The sequence below is a fragment of the Poecilia formosa genome, unplaced genomic scaffold, assembly GCF_000485575.1.
Source record: "Poecilia formosa unplaced genomic scaffold, Poecilia_formosa-5.1.2 Scaffold144, whole genome shotgun sequence".
NCBI lineage: Eukaryota > Metazoa > Chordata > Actinopteri > Cyprinodontiformes > Poeciliidae > Poecilia > Poecilia formosa.
This window is the reverse complement of record NW_006800083.1, coordinates 1,368,331-1,380,035: the sequence shown is the minus strand read 5'-3', so window position 1 is coordinate 1,380,035 and position 11,705 is coordinate 1,368,331. Positions and strand designations below refer to the sequence as shown.

The window sequence follows — 11,705 nt, the reverse complement described above, 5'->3', positions numbered from 1 at the left end:
ATACATACATATATTTGTGCCTTGTAAATCATTCACAAGTTGGCCCAAGGTTGACATATTTGTTCACTAAGTAAACAAACAAGCATCAAGAAGGTAACGGTTATCTCCAGACAGCTGGAGCAAATGTTACACATGTGCAAAGTGTGTTCCTCTCTGAATCCCTGAGCAAAATGGCTGTTCAGAAAACCGGAGTATTTTTTCTTTTTAGAAAGTTGATTGGTAGAGTGGAAAACTAAAAATTAGTGAAAAACAACTGGATACTCAACAAAACTGCTAAATATAAAAGAACACAACCAAAAAGATTAATCAAATAAATAAATAAATAAATAAATAAATAAATAAATAAATAAATAAAGCATAAAAATGCACGTCAGATGATTAAATAAAAAGTCAAGATGGCAAAGCCCATTGCTAAAAGTACATTTGTTGAAGAGGTTGCAATTGTTCTTTTATGGACACACAGTTGGAACTTCAAACACTTCATCGAAGCCAGAGAAATGAGAAAGATGGTGGCACATCAGTTTCTGACCTATTTATTTCACCCAGATTTGTTCAATCAATCAATCAATCAATCAATCAATCAATCAATCAATCAATCAATCAATCAATCAATCAATCAATCAATCAATCAATCAATCAATCAAAACATGACCAATAAGACACACACACTACAATAAAGAAAATTGACAAAATGTAAAGAACAGCTTAAAAAAGTAAATAAAGGGAAAATTAAGGCTTAGTAAAAAGAAGGGACTTAAAACCGTTCAAAGTGTTACATTTACAAAAAGAGGAAGATTGTTTCAGAGTTTGGGAGTCCTGTCTCATTGGCTCACAAGACGAGTCCCTCTAGAACATCTGCAGCTTAAACACATTAAAACACCAATGCTGATGTTGAACGGAAACTTTCACTGAAACAGGTGTTTCCACCAATAAACCAGAATCACCTCGTTTACAGGCCAGTTAGATCAATGTTATGTAGTGGGCAGACTGACCCTTTAAGCCATAACCATTAAATAAACTTGTGGGCTGACATCAAAGATGTTGTTTCTGAGGTAAAACAGATACATTTTTGAAAAGTTGTTCAATGATCTTGAGCGAGAAGTGAAGTGAAGCAGGTTTCAGAAAACAGTCATACAACCAGATGTTAATCATTCAAATTAAACTGATGGCATTTTATCAGATACTAAAAGTGTTTCAGTTTGCAAACAGTTTTTCTTTCTTAATTTCTGCAAGTTTATTAAAAGCACTAAATAAATATCTCTTCATGTTCTGATTATTAACATGCTGTTCATAATGCATGTGAAAATGTTAAGAAAACATTGTAGCTTCTCAGCTTTTCTCACTTTTTTTCCACATAAAAAAGCTTAAATCTGAAGAGTAACTCCAAGACTTTCTGAATGAAAACTTAACAATGCCAAGCATTTGTCAGCTACTCCAAGATCAGTGGTTCAGCTTAGTTTCTGTAGCAGTTTTTGGCCGTAAAAAAATAAAAAAATAAATAAAAAAAGTCCAACTCACCATAACAGAGTACACCAATGCGACAATGCTGACGGGCCAAACGGGGCAGAAGCAGGACAGGATGACCAGGATGAGGTAATCCTTGGGTTTGGGGGTCTCCGGCACGGTGGCGTTCCCGGTGGAGGAGCGGCTCAGGCTGGCCCTGGACGGGGAGAGGGGGGCGGCGGCCGACAGCTGCCCGATGGAGCCCGACCTCATGGCGACGCTGTGGCCGTTCTGGTCGGCCTCCAGAGCCTTGTCCCCGGCCACGTTGGCTGTGAAGGAGGTGGACATTTTCATCCCGGTGCCCCCGGGCTCGGTGGTCACCGTCAGGAGTTTCTCCGTCTCTTGTAAGTCCGCGGGCGGGGCGCTTCCTCCTCCCTCACTGCCCAGGGTGGACTTCAGGAAGTCGGTGTCGGTGTTGATGGCCATGATCCACTCTCGGGTTGCCAGAAAATGTGATTAGCAGCCTGGGAGCTTGTTATGAGACAGAGCGCTTCCACGTTTCTTAATAGAAATCAGGCTTTGTAACTATTCCTTGACGCTAGACTTAACTTTAAATAAGGAACTCCTCCTGCGATGAATGGATTTATCAATTAGTTGTTTTTTTATCTGAAACGAGGTGGGCTTTATGAGCTCAGGTGTGACAGAGACACCCACAACAAATAAAATCAATCAGATGAAAGCAAATGATTCATCCTCCTAAATCAGCATCCTTCTCCTTCGTTTCCATTCGTTGCTGGAGTTATTTCCAAAGAGCCTCGGATCATAAACCCCCTCCTCTTCTTTCTTCTTCTCTCTGATACATCCACCTATCCCGCTTAGATCCAGTCCCACTAAGATGCCTTAGGAGTATCTGTTTATTTTTTAAGTGCTTCTAAGTCTTTTTCCTTCTTTCTTTTCTCTTCTTTTTCTTTCTTTTCTTTTCTTTTTTATTTACCAAAGAAAAACAGATGTTTATCTCAAACCAGATCCAGAGAGTCCCTATCCCTGCTCTCTCCCCGCCGTCTCTCAACGCTGCAGAGGCACTATACTCTACTTGGGACCTTGTCAGCACTCCACATTTATTCTGAAGACTTCCGGAACATGAATTCAAAATAAAAGCTGTATTTATTTATTTATTTATTTATTTATGCACGAAAAACTCCATCCCGCAATATTTTGACTACAAATATTTTGACACTTGCATATTTTTAGTTTCCCTTTGAATCGGAATTTGAAGTTACTGTAAAGTATAAAGCAGACAAACTAAATAAAAAATGCATTTTTTTTCAAATGAAATGTTAGTTTAGACAACTATAGTGTACCTACTAAGTTATATTAATACGTTTACTTAGATCGATTTTACTTAGATCACAGATAGATAGATAGATAGATAGATAGATAGATAGATAGATAGATAGATAGATAGATAGATAGATAGATATCAGAGAGTTTTAAAAATTGAATGGAGCATTTCATGCTTTTCTAATCCTGAAATGCTCATGTTGTTGTTGCTTTTATTTTGGACCTATTATTGTCTGTTTTCCGGTGTGGACCTCGTACTTTCTTGCCAACTTGTCTTCTGTAGAAAGAGGGGAGACGCAGGAGGGGGGGGGGAAGAGGGGGAGGCTGTCCACCCCCTCCTCTCCTCCTCCTCTTCCTCCACCCTTTCTTCTCTCCCTCCCAGCATCAGCACCACTGGTTTATGGAGGGAGGCCAGCAGCGGGATTGTGCTGCTATGCAGTTTTCTCCTGCAGTTCAATGTTCCAGCGAGCTTTCCAATAGATACACTCCCGTATCATCAATCAGCTGCTTCCAAGTGGACTTTATAAACAGCCCCGAGAAATTACGTAAATGCAATTCTACAACATATGCTGCTGAGGATGAAAAGAAGATTTAGTTTAGATTAACTGAACCTTAATCCGTATGATACGCTGAAGCATTGTTTTATTCTTCCTTTTGCTTATCTCTTATCCGTCAAGAAACACCCCCGTGTGTTTGCATTGACTTGGTGCGCGGTTTTTTTTTTTTTTAATGCCTGCACCAACAGATTTCCCTCTTTATGATGCACGATGCTGCATTATCACCAGCTTTATTTCTCAGGGTGAATGCCGCACTCCTCCCTGAGCGCTCCTCCCTTTAGATGAAAGGGGATTCCCAAAATGAAACTCGGCTTTCAGCTCATTGTCGAATGTTAAACGAACACATTTTACCACAGAAATTAACTATTTTCCATTGATCTTGCCATCCGTGTGATAGCATCGTTTCTCTCAAGAAACTGTGATTTAGATATGAAAAGAGGACAGCGACGGATCAAACAGCTCGTTCCTTTATAAGACGTAAAAGCTGCTGACTATCGGGAAGATCTGTCGTCCAAAGTCAGGTGGACATGGATTTATTTGCAGCCAGAGCGCCCTCCTGTGGTGAGGCCACGTATGTGCAACTACAAGACAAAGATTTGTTTAGATTTATTTATTTACTGGTAGATTTATGGCTTGTAGAAGTCGCTGTCCATGGTTGATAGATCTGTTTTGCAGGCAGGAGGTTGTTAGATTACTGTCTTTGTAAAATAAATCTATTTGGTTATTTAATTTACCTCATATCGCTAGTGTGATATTTTTATGTTTTCATAATCCTAAGTGAAAAGAAAAAAAAAACATGCACTCAAATCTAAATTGAGAAGATTGCTCTCAGTTTAAGTTGAAAGATGAAGCTAAATAATCCAAATCTATGTTTTAAGACATAATCTATGTTGTCATTTAAAACACATCTGACCCACAGAGGTAATGAGTTCATTCCCAGATCTTGTTTATGGTCAGTTTGAGCTTTGCATAGGATTTTATGTTTTTTATGAAACCTCATGTTGTTACATGTAAATTTTTAATGCTTCTCTTAAATTTGAATTTGTTTATAAACATCCATGTAGAGTAATAAAACATCTCAGATTTCAAAGTGTGGTATAATTTATTGAGTTTTTATGGCATTGCACAACAATTTGAGAAATACACACTTTCTAAGACAAATTGTGTTACTCGTCTTACATAAAGAGCTTGAGCTATTTTAACTGTAGCATTTGGTATATATGTTTAAATTTTCCTGGACACAAACATTTTAAAAATTACAAACAGCTTTTATTTTTCTTAAATAGTTGATACCTGCAGACCTACGGAGCTCCATTGGTGTTGAGGTCAGTTTTGACTTTTTTATGACAACAGTTACATTTTTAGTCTCTGGGTCAAAACATGCCTCTATACTTGTCCCTGTCCTCCTGGTTCTTCTCCTCCATGCGCATGTTGAGCACTGCCAGCTCTTTCTTCACTGCCTTTTTCATGCCAGGGTCGAGGTCCAGCACCCTGCTGAAGTCCTGCCGAGCCTCTGCCTCGTTCCATACTTCCTTGTGGGCTTTTCCTCGCAGGTAGAAAGCCTTTGCAACACCTGCAGGACAATCAGGTTGCATTTGTTACATAAAAAGCTGGAATTAAACCTTTTCCTTTCACAACGTTTTCATACTTCTTGAGTTAAGTATATTCTATAGGGGATTTTTGTGATGGCGTTGCAGTGATGTGGACAAGTAACGCATTATTGGGAAGTGGAAGTGATGTTTGGTGTTTTCAGCACCTTTTGTAAATAAAGATCTGAAAGTGTGGCTTCTCTGAGTCAATACCTTTTGGATGTTTCTCTGATTAATGCCCAGCTGTGGCATAACCTTTTCAGATGGTTGATTGTACAAAGCTCTGTGTTTTAATTTTTAATTTTTTTAAAGTTTGGAATAGTGAAGTGTGACCATGGAAAACATGTTTTCCCTTTTTGTTCTTAATAAGCTAAAGTTAGACAAACAATGAATGCTGGTTTTTTGTATCTATTGTTTCCTCAAAGCTGTGAACCCATCACTAAGTTTCAGTTTTGGAGTTTGGCGCCTATTACCTAAAGTTGTTTTGAACGCCTCCACAACTTTCTTGGTTTTAATGATGTTGTTTGTTCAGTAACGTTCTCTTTCAATTTCACAGAACAAATGGCTTCATACAGAGATTACATTAAGCATATGTGGACTCTGTTTATTAAGGCGTGGTTCTATGAAGGAAGCTGGTTGAGCTAGATTTTATTTTCTTGTATTAAAATATACAAAGTACAAATGCAGATCATGTTTTTAAGATTTTTTTTTGTTGTAAAAAATATATATATTTTGAAAAGCATTCATTATTCTCCCTAAACCACATAATTTTACTGTTGATTTCAATGTTTCACATAAAATACCAATAAAATACACTGAAGTTTGTGAACCTGCTGTGACAAAATGTTACAGAGGTTCATGTGTTTCTGCATAGAGCTGTGGTCCATGTACAAACCTTCCCCACAATGCAGTAGTGATAGCAAACTTTCACTAACAGGCTTGATTTTGTATAAACTTTACACCTCTCACTGCTTCATGGGAGACATTTGTCACTTCGAACCTGGATGCTGGTTGACGATATCCGTGGTGTGCTCGATGACCTCGTAGTACTCCTCCATGCGCAGCAGACACTGGCAGTAGTTGAGCGTTAAAGTGTTCGCCATCTTCTCAAGCTTCAGCCACGGAACATCCCAAGCTTTCTCCTGAAGAGAAAGATGTGATCTCAGTGGAAAGATAGGAAAAACACAACTCATTTCTGATTTATGAGAGTAACAGAACAGACTTGATATGTACTACCTTGGTCTGCACATTCTTGATGCAGATGATAGCTTCTTTGTATTTCTGCGTGGCCTCTTGGTAACGTCCCTGCTTGTACAGCTTGTTTCCTTGGCCGTGCAGCACAGGAACAGCCTTCAGCCTCTCCTCGTCGCTCAGAGCCCACGACTCCCTGTTGTACTCACTGGGCTGCTGCACCTGCCCGTCACGCACACACAGGAAGTTTCATTTCTGATTTCATGCAATAAAATGCATCTTTTTTTATTTTTTTATTTTGTTACGTAATGGATACAGCACAGTAATCATTCTTTTCTTACCCTCAGCAGCTCCAGGACAAAGTAGAGTGGCTTTGGTTCCTTCATCAGCTCATCCAGGTCGTCGTAGCCCAGGCTGTGGTACGCAAACATGTTGGCCATACCACACGTGTGGACCTGCCACTCTACTGGGTCTTTGCCCTCTGCAATGCGTCGCATACTTTTGGACACCAGTGGGTAAACACCGGTGTGCTAAAGAGGAGAGACGATTACAAGGTGGACCCTGTGAGGGTTTCCAGATGTTCAGCATTAGCTCAACAACATCGACCGTATGATAGCTTTCTTTTTTTTTACTGGCTAACAGTTTGCTCCTGAAAATATGTCGGCAAAAATATTTTGGCATTAAAGTTTTGCTTATGTTTTTGGTCATGCATCATGATCAAAACAATATTTTTTTAATTTTTTTTATGAAACGAAACCAAGAGTAAATAAGAACCCAGGCAGAAAGATAGGCTGTGAATCCAATGTCATATTTCATTCCAAAAAAGGAATTAAAGAGGAAGAAGAAATAATAATATAATGTGTAATAATATTAAACAAGGGTTAAATCCGATCTCGTTTAAAGTTTGCTTCTGCTCTTCACAGCGTTAACACAGCCCCTGGTTAGATGGGTGTGGCAGCGCACAGCATATCCAGCAGTACGCATGGAGCAGCCGTGTTATTTAAAGTTTAAAAAGATGCTTTAAGCTCCTTCAAATCTAATCAGAGTGAAGGAGGGTCAGTGGTGCCGATTCAGCAGGAGTCAGAGCCGATTAGAGAGTGAGATCGTTGTGGATTAATGACAGGATGCCAGAACCCATCTGTCTCGAATGGAGCGCAGCACACATGCAAAAAGCACACCAGAAGAAGACATGGGAGGCGGGAGAGAGCTGATCATTTCGGAGTGGTTCACCGAAGCCCAAATTTCAAACAGAATTTCAGATCATTTTTAAAGTTGTGATAAACTTTAAGCATTCAGAAGTGGCTCATTAATAAGAATAAAATATGATTTAGGGATACATTTTTTAAAAAATTAATCAATAAATACAGACAATCTCTCTGAATCTTGTCCTCCCACTTAAATACCTATTTTATGTTTTGAGTTTGAAGCATAACTTGTTCCAGTTCAGCATAGTTTATTTATATTGCGCCAATTAATTACAAGAATAATTTGAATCCAGTTTGAATGAGGAAGAAACAAAAAAAGATAAAATTTAAATACAGTCACATAAAGAGAAAAGTTCAGTTTTACGTCAGAGTTAGACCTAATTTATAGTCAGTTCAAGACGCTGCTTGTGTTTTCCAGATGACACATTATGTTCATGTTGTAAGAGTGACATATATCATAGTCGTCTGATTATTATCTTTTTGCTTGCGTGTAATTGAAAATGGTAGATATAACTTTAAAATCTAAATTATGACATCAAGCATTTTAGAATCTGCTTGTCAAACTTCGATATTAAAAATAAAATTGCATCAAATTGAAAAAAATAGAACATGCACAAAAGTAAAAAAAAAAAAAAAAAAAAACTTGACTTTTTTCTTCACTTACAATGGTGTCACACCAAAACTCTGACACTTCACCGATCCTCATGGAAGACAGCAGGGTCTCCCAAATGTCGAGCTTAAACATGTTGCCAATCACTATCTCCATGGGCGTTCCCACCTTCTTGCTGTCGTCCAACACCGTGCGCTCATCGTCACACAGCTGAGTGCGGAAGTGGAACGTCACCTAGAACCACAGGAAGCAGCGACAAATTCAGGGGAAATGATCATTAGTCAAACCTGCAGGGATCACGAAGGAAAATGCAAAAACCTTAAAAAACAACAACAACAAAAAAAAAAACTGGATCGCTTTAAAATATGAGCAGTCACCGCTCAATGCCTGACATTATGTCACTGACTCGTCTCGGGTGCCGAGTAAAGAAAAAAGGGTCAAAAACTGTTTTTATGCTCAACTTATTGACGCGTTTGTTGCTTTTTTTTTATCTGCTGCACCAACAGTCACCAGCCTTATAAGCCATGGAAATATTTATGTAATTTACATCAGACATAAGGAGTCAGAAAAAGAAAATATTAACAAAAAGGTAAAACAACACACTTATGTAACATAAAAGAAGAAGAAAAAAAAAGAAAATTGTGTTACGTTAGGAAGTCTAAAACAAGATTTTTGTTGTAAAAAAATAGTGCAACAAACAGGTTTATTTCTATAACTTAAGATTTTCTGTTGTTTTATCAATTGTTAATGCAGAAAAGTAGATTTAATTTTGATTTAGTAACGTTATTCTGTCCTGAATTGCCCTGAATATAATTTCATTTAAAAACTGCTCAGCAAATTGAGATATTACCACCCTGATAATGTTAACTTACTAAAAATTTTAGAGTTAGCTTGTTACATTTGGTTCCCTAACTAAGTATATTTTTAAGGTTACAATTAGCTTACTTTGGTTTCAGCATGTTTACTATCAGGTGAAGATAAATTTGCTATCCTACCTCCTAACGGATCAAAAATGTGATTTTACATTTCACTTAATGGCCTAAGTCATTTTCTGCCAAAAGTGCTTTTTCTTTGTTTTATTGCCTAAATCATCTTTTGTGAAAAAGAAATTGTGGTCTCTTTTCCTCCCTTCCCCCCCAAACCCCCAAAAATGATGTAAGCCATTATTTAAAAAGGTAACAATATAATCTCTTTTCACTGTCTGTGATTAAGATTGAATCACAAAAAAAAACAACAACAAAAAAACAAAATACAATACAGTTGCATCAGATTGTTCAGAAAGTGTCAATAAAGTTCTCAAGACAAACACTACCTTTGTTCCAGTAATAAATCTGGGAAGGTCTCCCGTTCCTCCGTGCAAAATAGTCTTCTTAATTCCCTCTGATCCAGTCAGCATTGTATCTCGCATATCTGACATGTTTTCTTTTTTTTTAAGCTCCCTGATTTAAGCACGTTAAATTACTGAGCACATATATTGTATGTATTATTTAAAACCTGCAAATGCACTTCTATGTCTTGGAGGTATTGCCTCTAATGGATTAGTTTAGACAAAGATAATAGGATTATAAACTTCTCCTCATCAATTGTTCCAACAGGCCTCTGTTTACTTACTGCTTCAGATCAGCTTCTCTGAATGTTAAGGAAAAATCCAGAAAGCCAAACGACACTGAGACACAGTTTGTCCTAATTTCTTCCACTTCACAGTTAGAACTAAAAAACCCCCCACACCACTACTAAATAGGATTATTTTACTTTAAACAGACATATAAATGCCTTTGATGTCATCTCTGACAAAGCAAATGATTTATTTACTCTTTAAGCAACAACACTTGGCCGTTTTATTCATAGCCATTTGCCCATCTCTGACACCACACTGAGGAAAGTCTGCCCCACTTCTCACCACACTGAGATGTTTGTATTGCTACTTTTCTAACAATTTTTAAAAAACGACTCAAGAAAATGTAAAAAAGTATACACTAGAAAAAATAACTGTTCAATTAAACTGCTGCGTTAATTTGGTTCCGTTAAACTCATATATTTCCATGTAATCACACAATGAAAAAAAAAAACAAAACTCACAAATTCTGGACATTTGAAAGAATAGTGAAAAGAGAGAGCAGAAATAAGTACGCCATTGCAAAACAACAAATTCAGAAAGAGGAAAGAAATATTTCCAAATATGTGCGTGTATGTTTAAATATATACATGTGTGCATGCGCGTGTGTTTGCGTGTGTGTGCATGTGTTAGGAGTTCAAATCTGTTCCAGTGTACCAGCACGGCAGCATGTGTGTGAGTTCAAGAGAGAAAGCAGGGCAAGACAAATAGGTCCGTGAGAGTCGGACATGGTTTCCATTCCAGAGGAAATTTCCTGGATTTAAGTGGATGTGGTATAACAATGCAGGGAATACTGAAAGATGGCGGAGGAGACAATTACTGCATGGACTCTGTGACCTTTTCTATCAAACATCTGTCTTCCATCTGGTTAATGTATGTGTGTGTGTGTGTGTGTGTGTCTTGTACTGCACAGCTTCAGCAGAGTTTGTTGACAAATTTGCAAACAGTTTTTTATTTATTTATTTTGGAGTTATTAACAAAAATTACTCATTGTTACTTACTTATTCTTTACTATTTGTACCAAAAGATAAACCTATAATAGCACCATATCTGCACCCCACATTGTGTATCTTTCAATACTGTACGTTCCATCTGTGCAAGAATATGGAAGAATCAACATTTCACCACGGATTATGAAGTGAGCCTGCTGTTTTACAATTTATCAAATAGGACCTCTTAATCCCTAAAATATGCTACAACATAACAAAGTTTTGCCTTCCTCTATATTCCACTCATCTAATAAACAGGAGCAGACAACAGTTTGCCAGGCGTTTCTTTGAACCTCTCCATAGCAGAAGCAGATTTAGCACCCTCTCGTGGCCGTGACTGGTCATGTGAAAGGCCCTTTGTAATCGTATTGATTTTAAAACCCTTGCAAATGGTCCTTTGGGATGTCTGAGGTTGCGGTGGCTCTTCTTCAAATATACATGAGTTGATAAAGCTGAACATTTCACCTGTCACATTAAAAATCCCTAACGAGATCTGTAACATTATAATTGAAAACATGTGATCTTTCTTTTTGAGTATTTTGACATCTAAATCTTTGCTTGTTGAGACTGTAAAAATAATTGCAACAGCAGCATGCAGCAGGGTCCTGTTCTCAGATGACATGTTTGAGTTGCTATAGTTCTGCTATAGAAGAACAATGAACAATGAAAAATAGCTTATCAGCCTGCATGTCTCGACCTCTACCTTTATAAACCTGAGAGAGAGATTTGAAAATGATGACTGTCCCTGAGACCGGTGGTTTTAAGTGACCCCAACCAATACCTGAGTGGAGTGGCAATCTGTCCGACCTGTTGGAAAGGTCACACTTGTGACACTGATGTACGTAACTGGTTTGTCCCTGAATGACTCACATTTCTTGCGTCACACCGCCTACATGTTTCCTTATTGCTTTACTGCCTATGCAAGTCTAGGTGCTTTGCATGTGTGTGTGTGTGTGTGTGTGTGTGTGTGCATAGCTCATTACTGTGTGCATTTACAATGTGCCGTGGGAAATTAAATGGTCCAATTGGCCACACCTCATCCTCACACACAAAAAGACACACTAATTTCTGAGAGTGGGTTCAGCTTAAACTAATGTTGCTTACCTGAATGTGCAATCTGGTGACCATCAATATATATATATTTATAAAATATATATATTTATAA

At 37.9% G+C, this 11,705-nt stretch overlaps 2 protein-coding genes across 2 annotated transcripts; both read right to left on the bottom strand.

Moving 5' to 3' along the window:
* Window positions 1-1,440: 1,440 nt before the first annotated feature.
* trarg1 (trafficking regulator of GLUT4 (SLC2A4) 1) lies at window positions 1,441-2,540 on the bottom strand. The gene has a single exon (XM_016676927.1). The coding sequence runs from the start codon at window positions 1,927-1,929 to the stop codon at window positions 1,441-1,443; it is 489 nt and encodes a 162-aa protein (XP_016532413.1). The 5' UTR covers window positions 1,930-2,540.
* A 1,884-nt stretch (window positions 2,541-4,424) lies between these two features.
* LOC103145578 (aryl-hydrocarbon-interacting protein-like 1) lies at window positions 4,425-9,474 on the bottom strand. The gene is made up of 6 exons (XM_007563060.2): window positions 9,249-9,474; window positions 7,991-8,170; window positions 6,463-6,651; window positions 6,167-6,343; window positions 5,931-6,072; window positions 4,425-4,914 (listed from the first exon to the last, which is right to left on the bottom strand). Exons 1-6 carry the CDS (start codon window positions 9,351-9,353, stop codon window positions 4,715-4,717), a joined length of 993 nt encoding a protein of 330 aa, XP_007563122.1. The 5' UTR covers window positions 9,354-9,474; the 3' UTR covers window positions 4,425-4,714.
* Window positions 9,475-11,705: the final 2,231 nt, after the last annotated feature.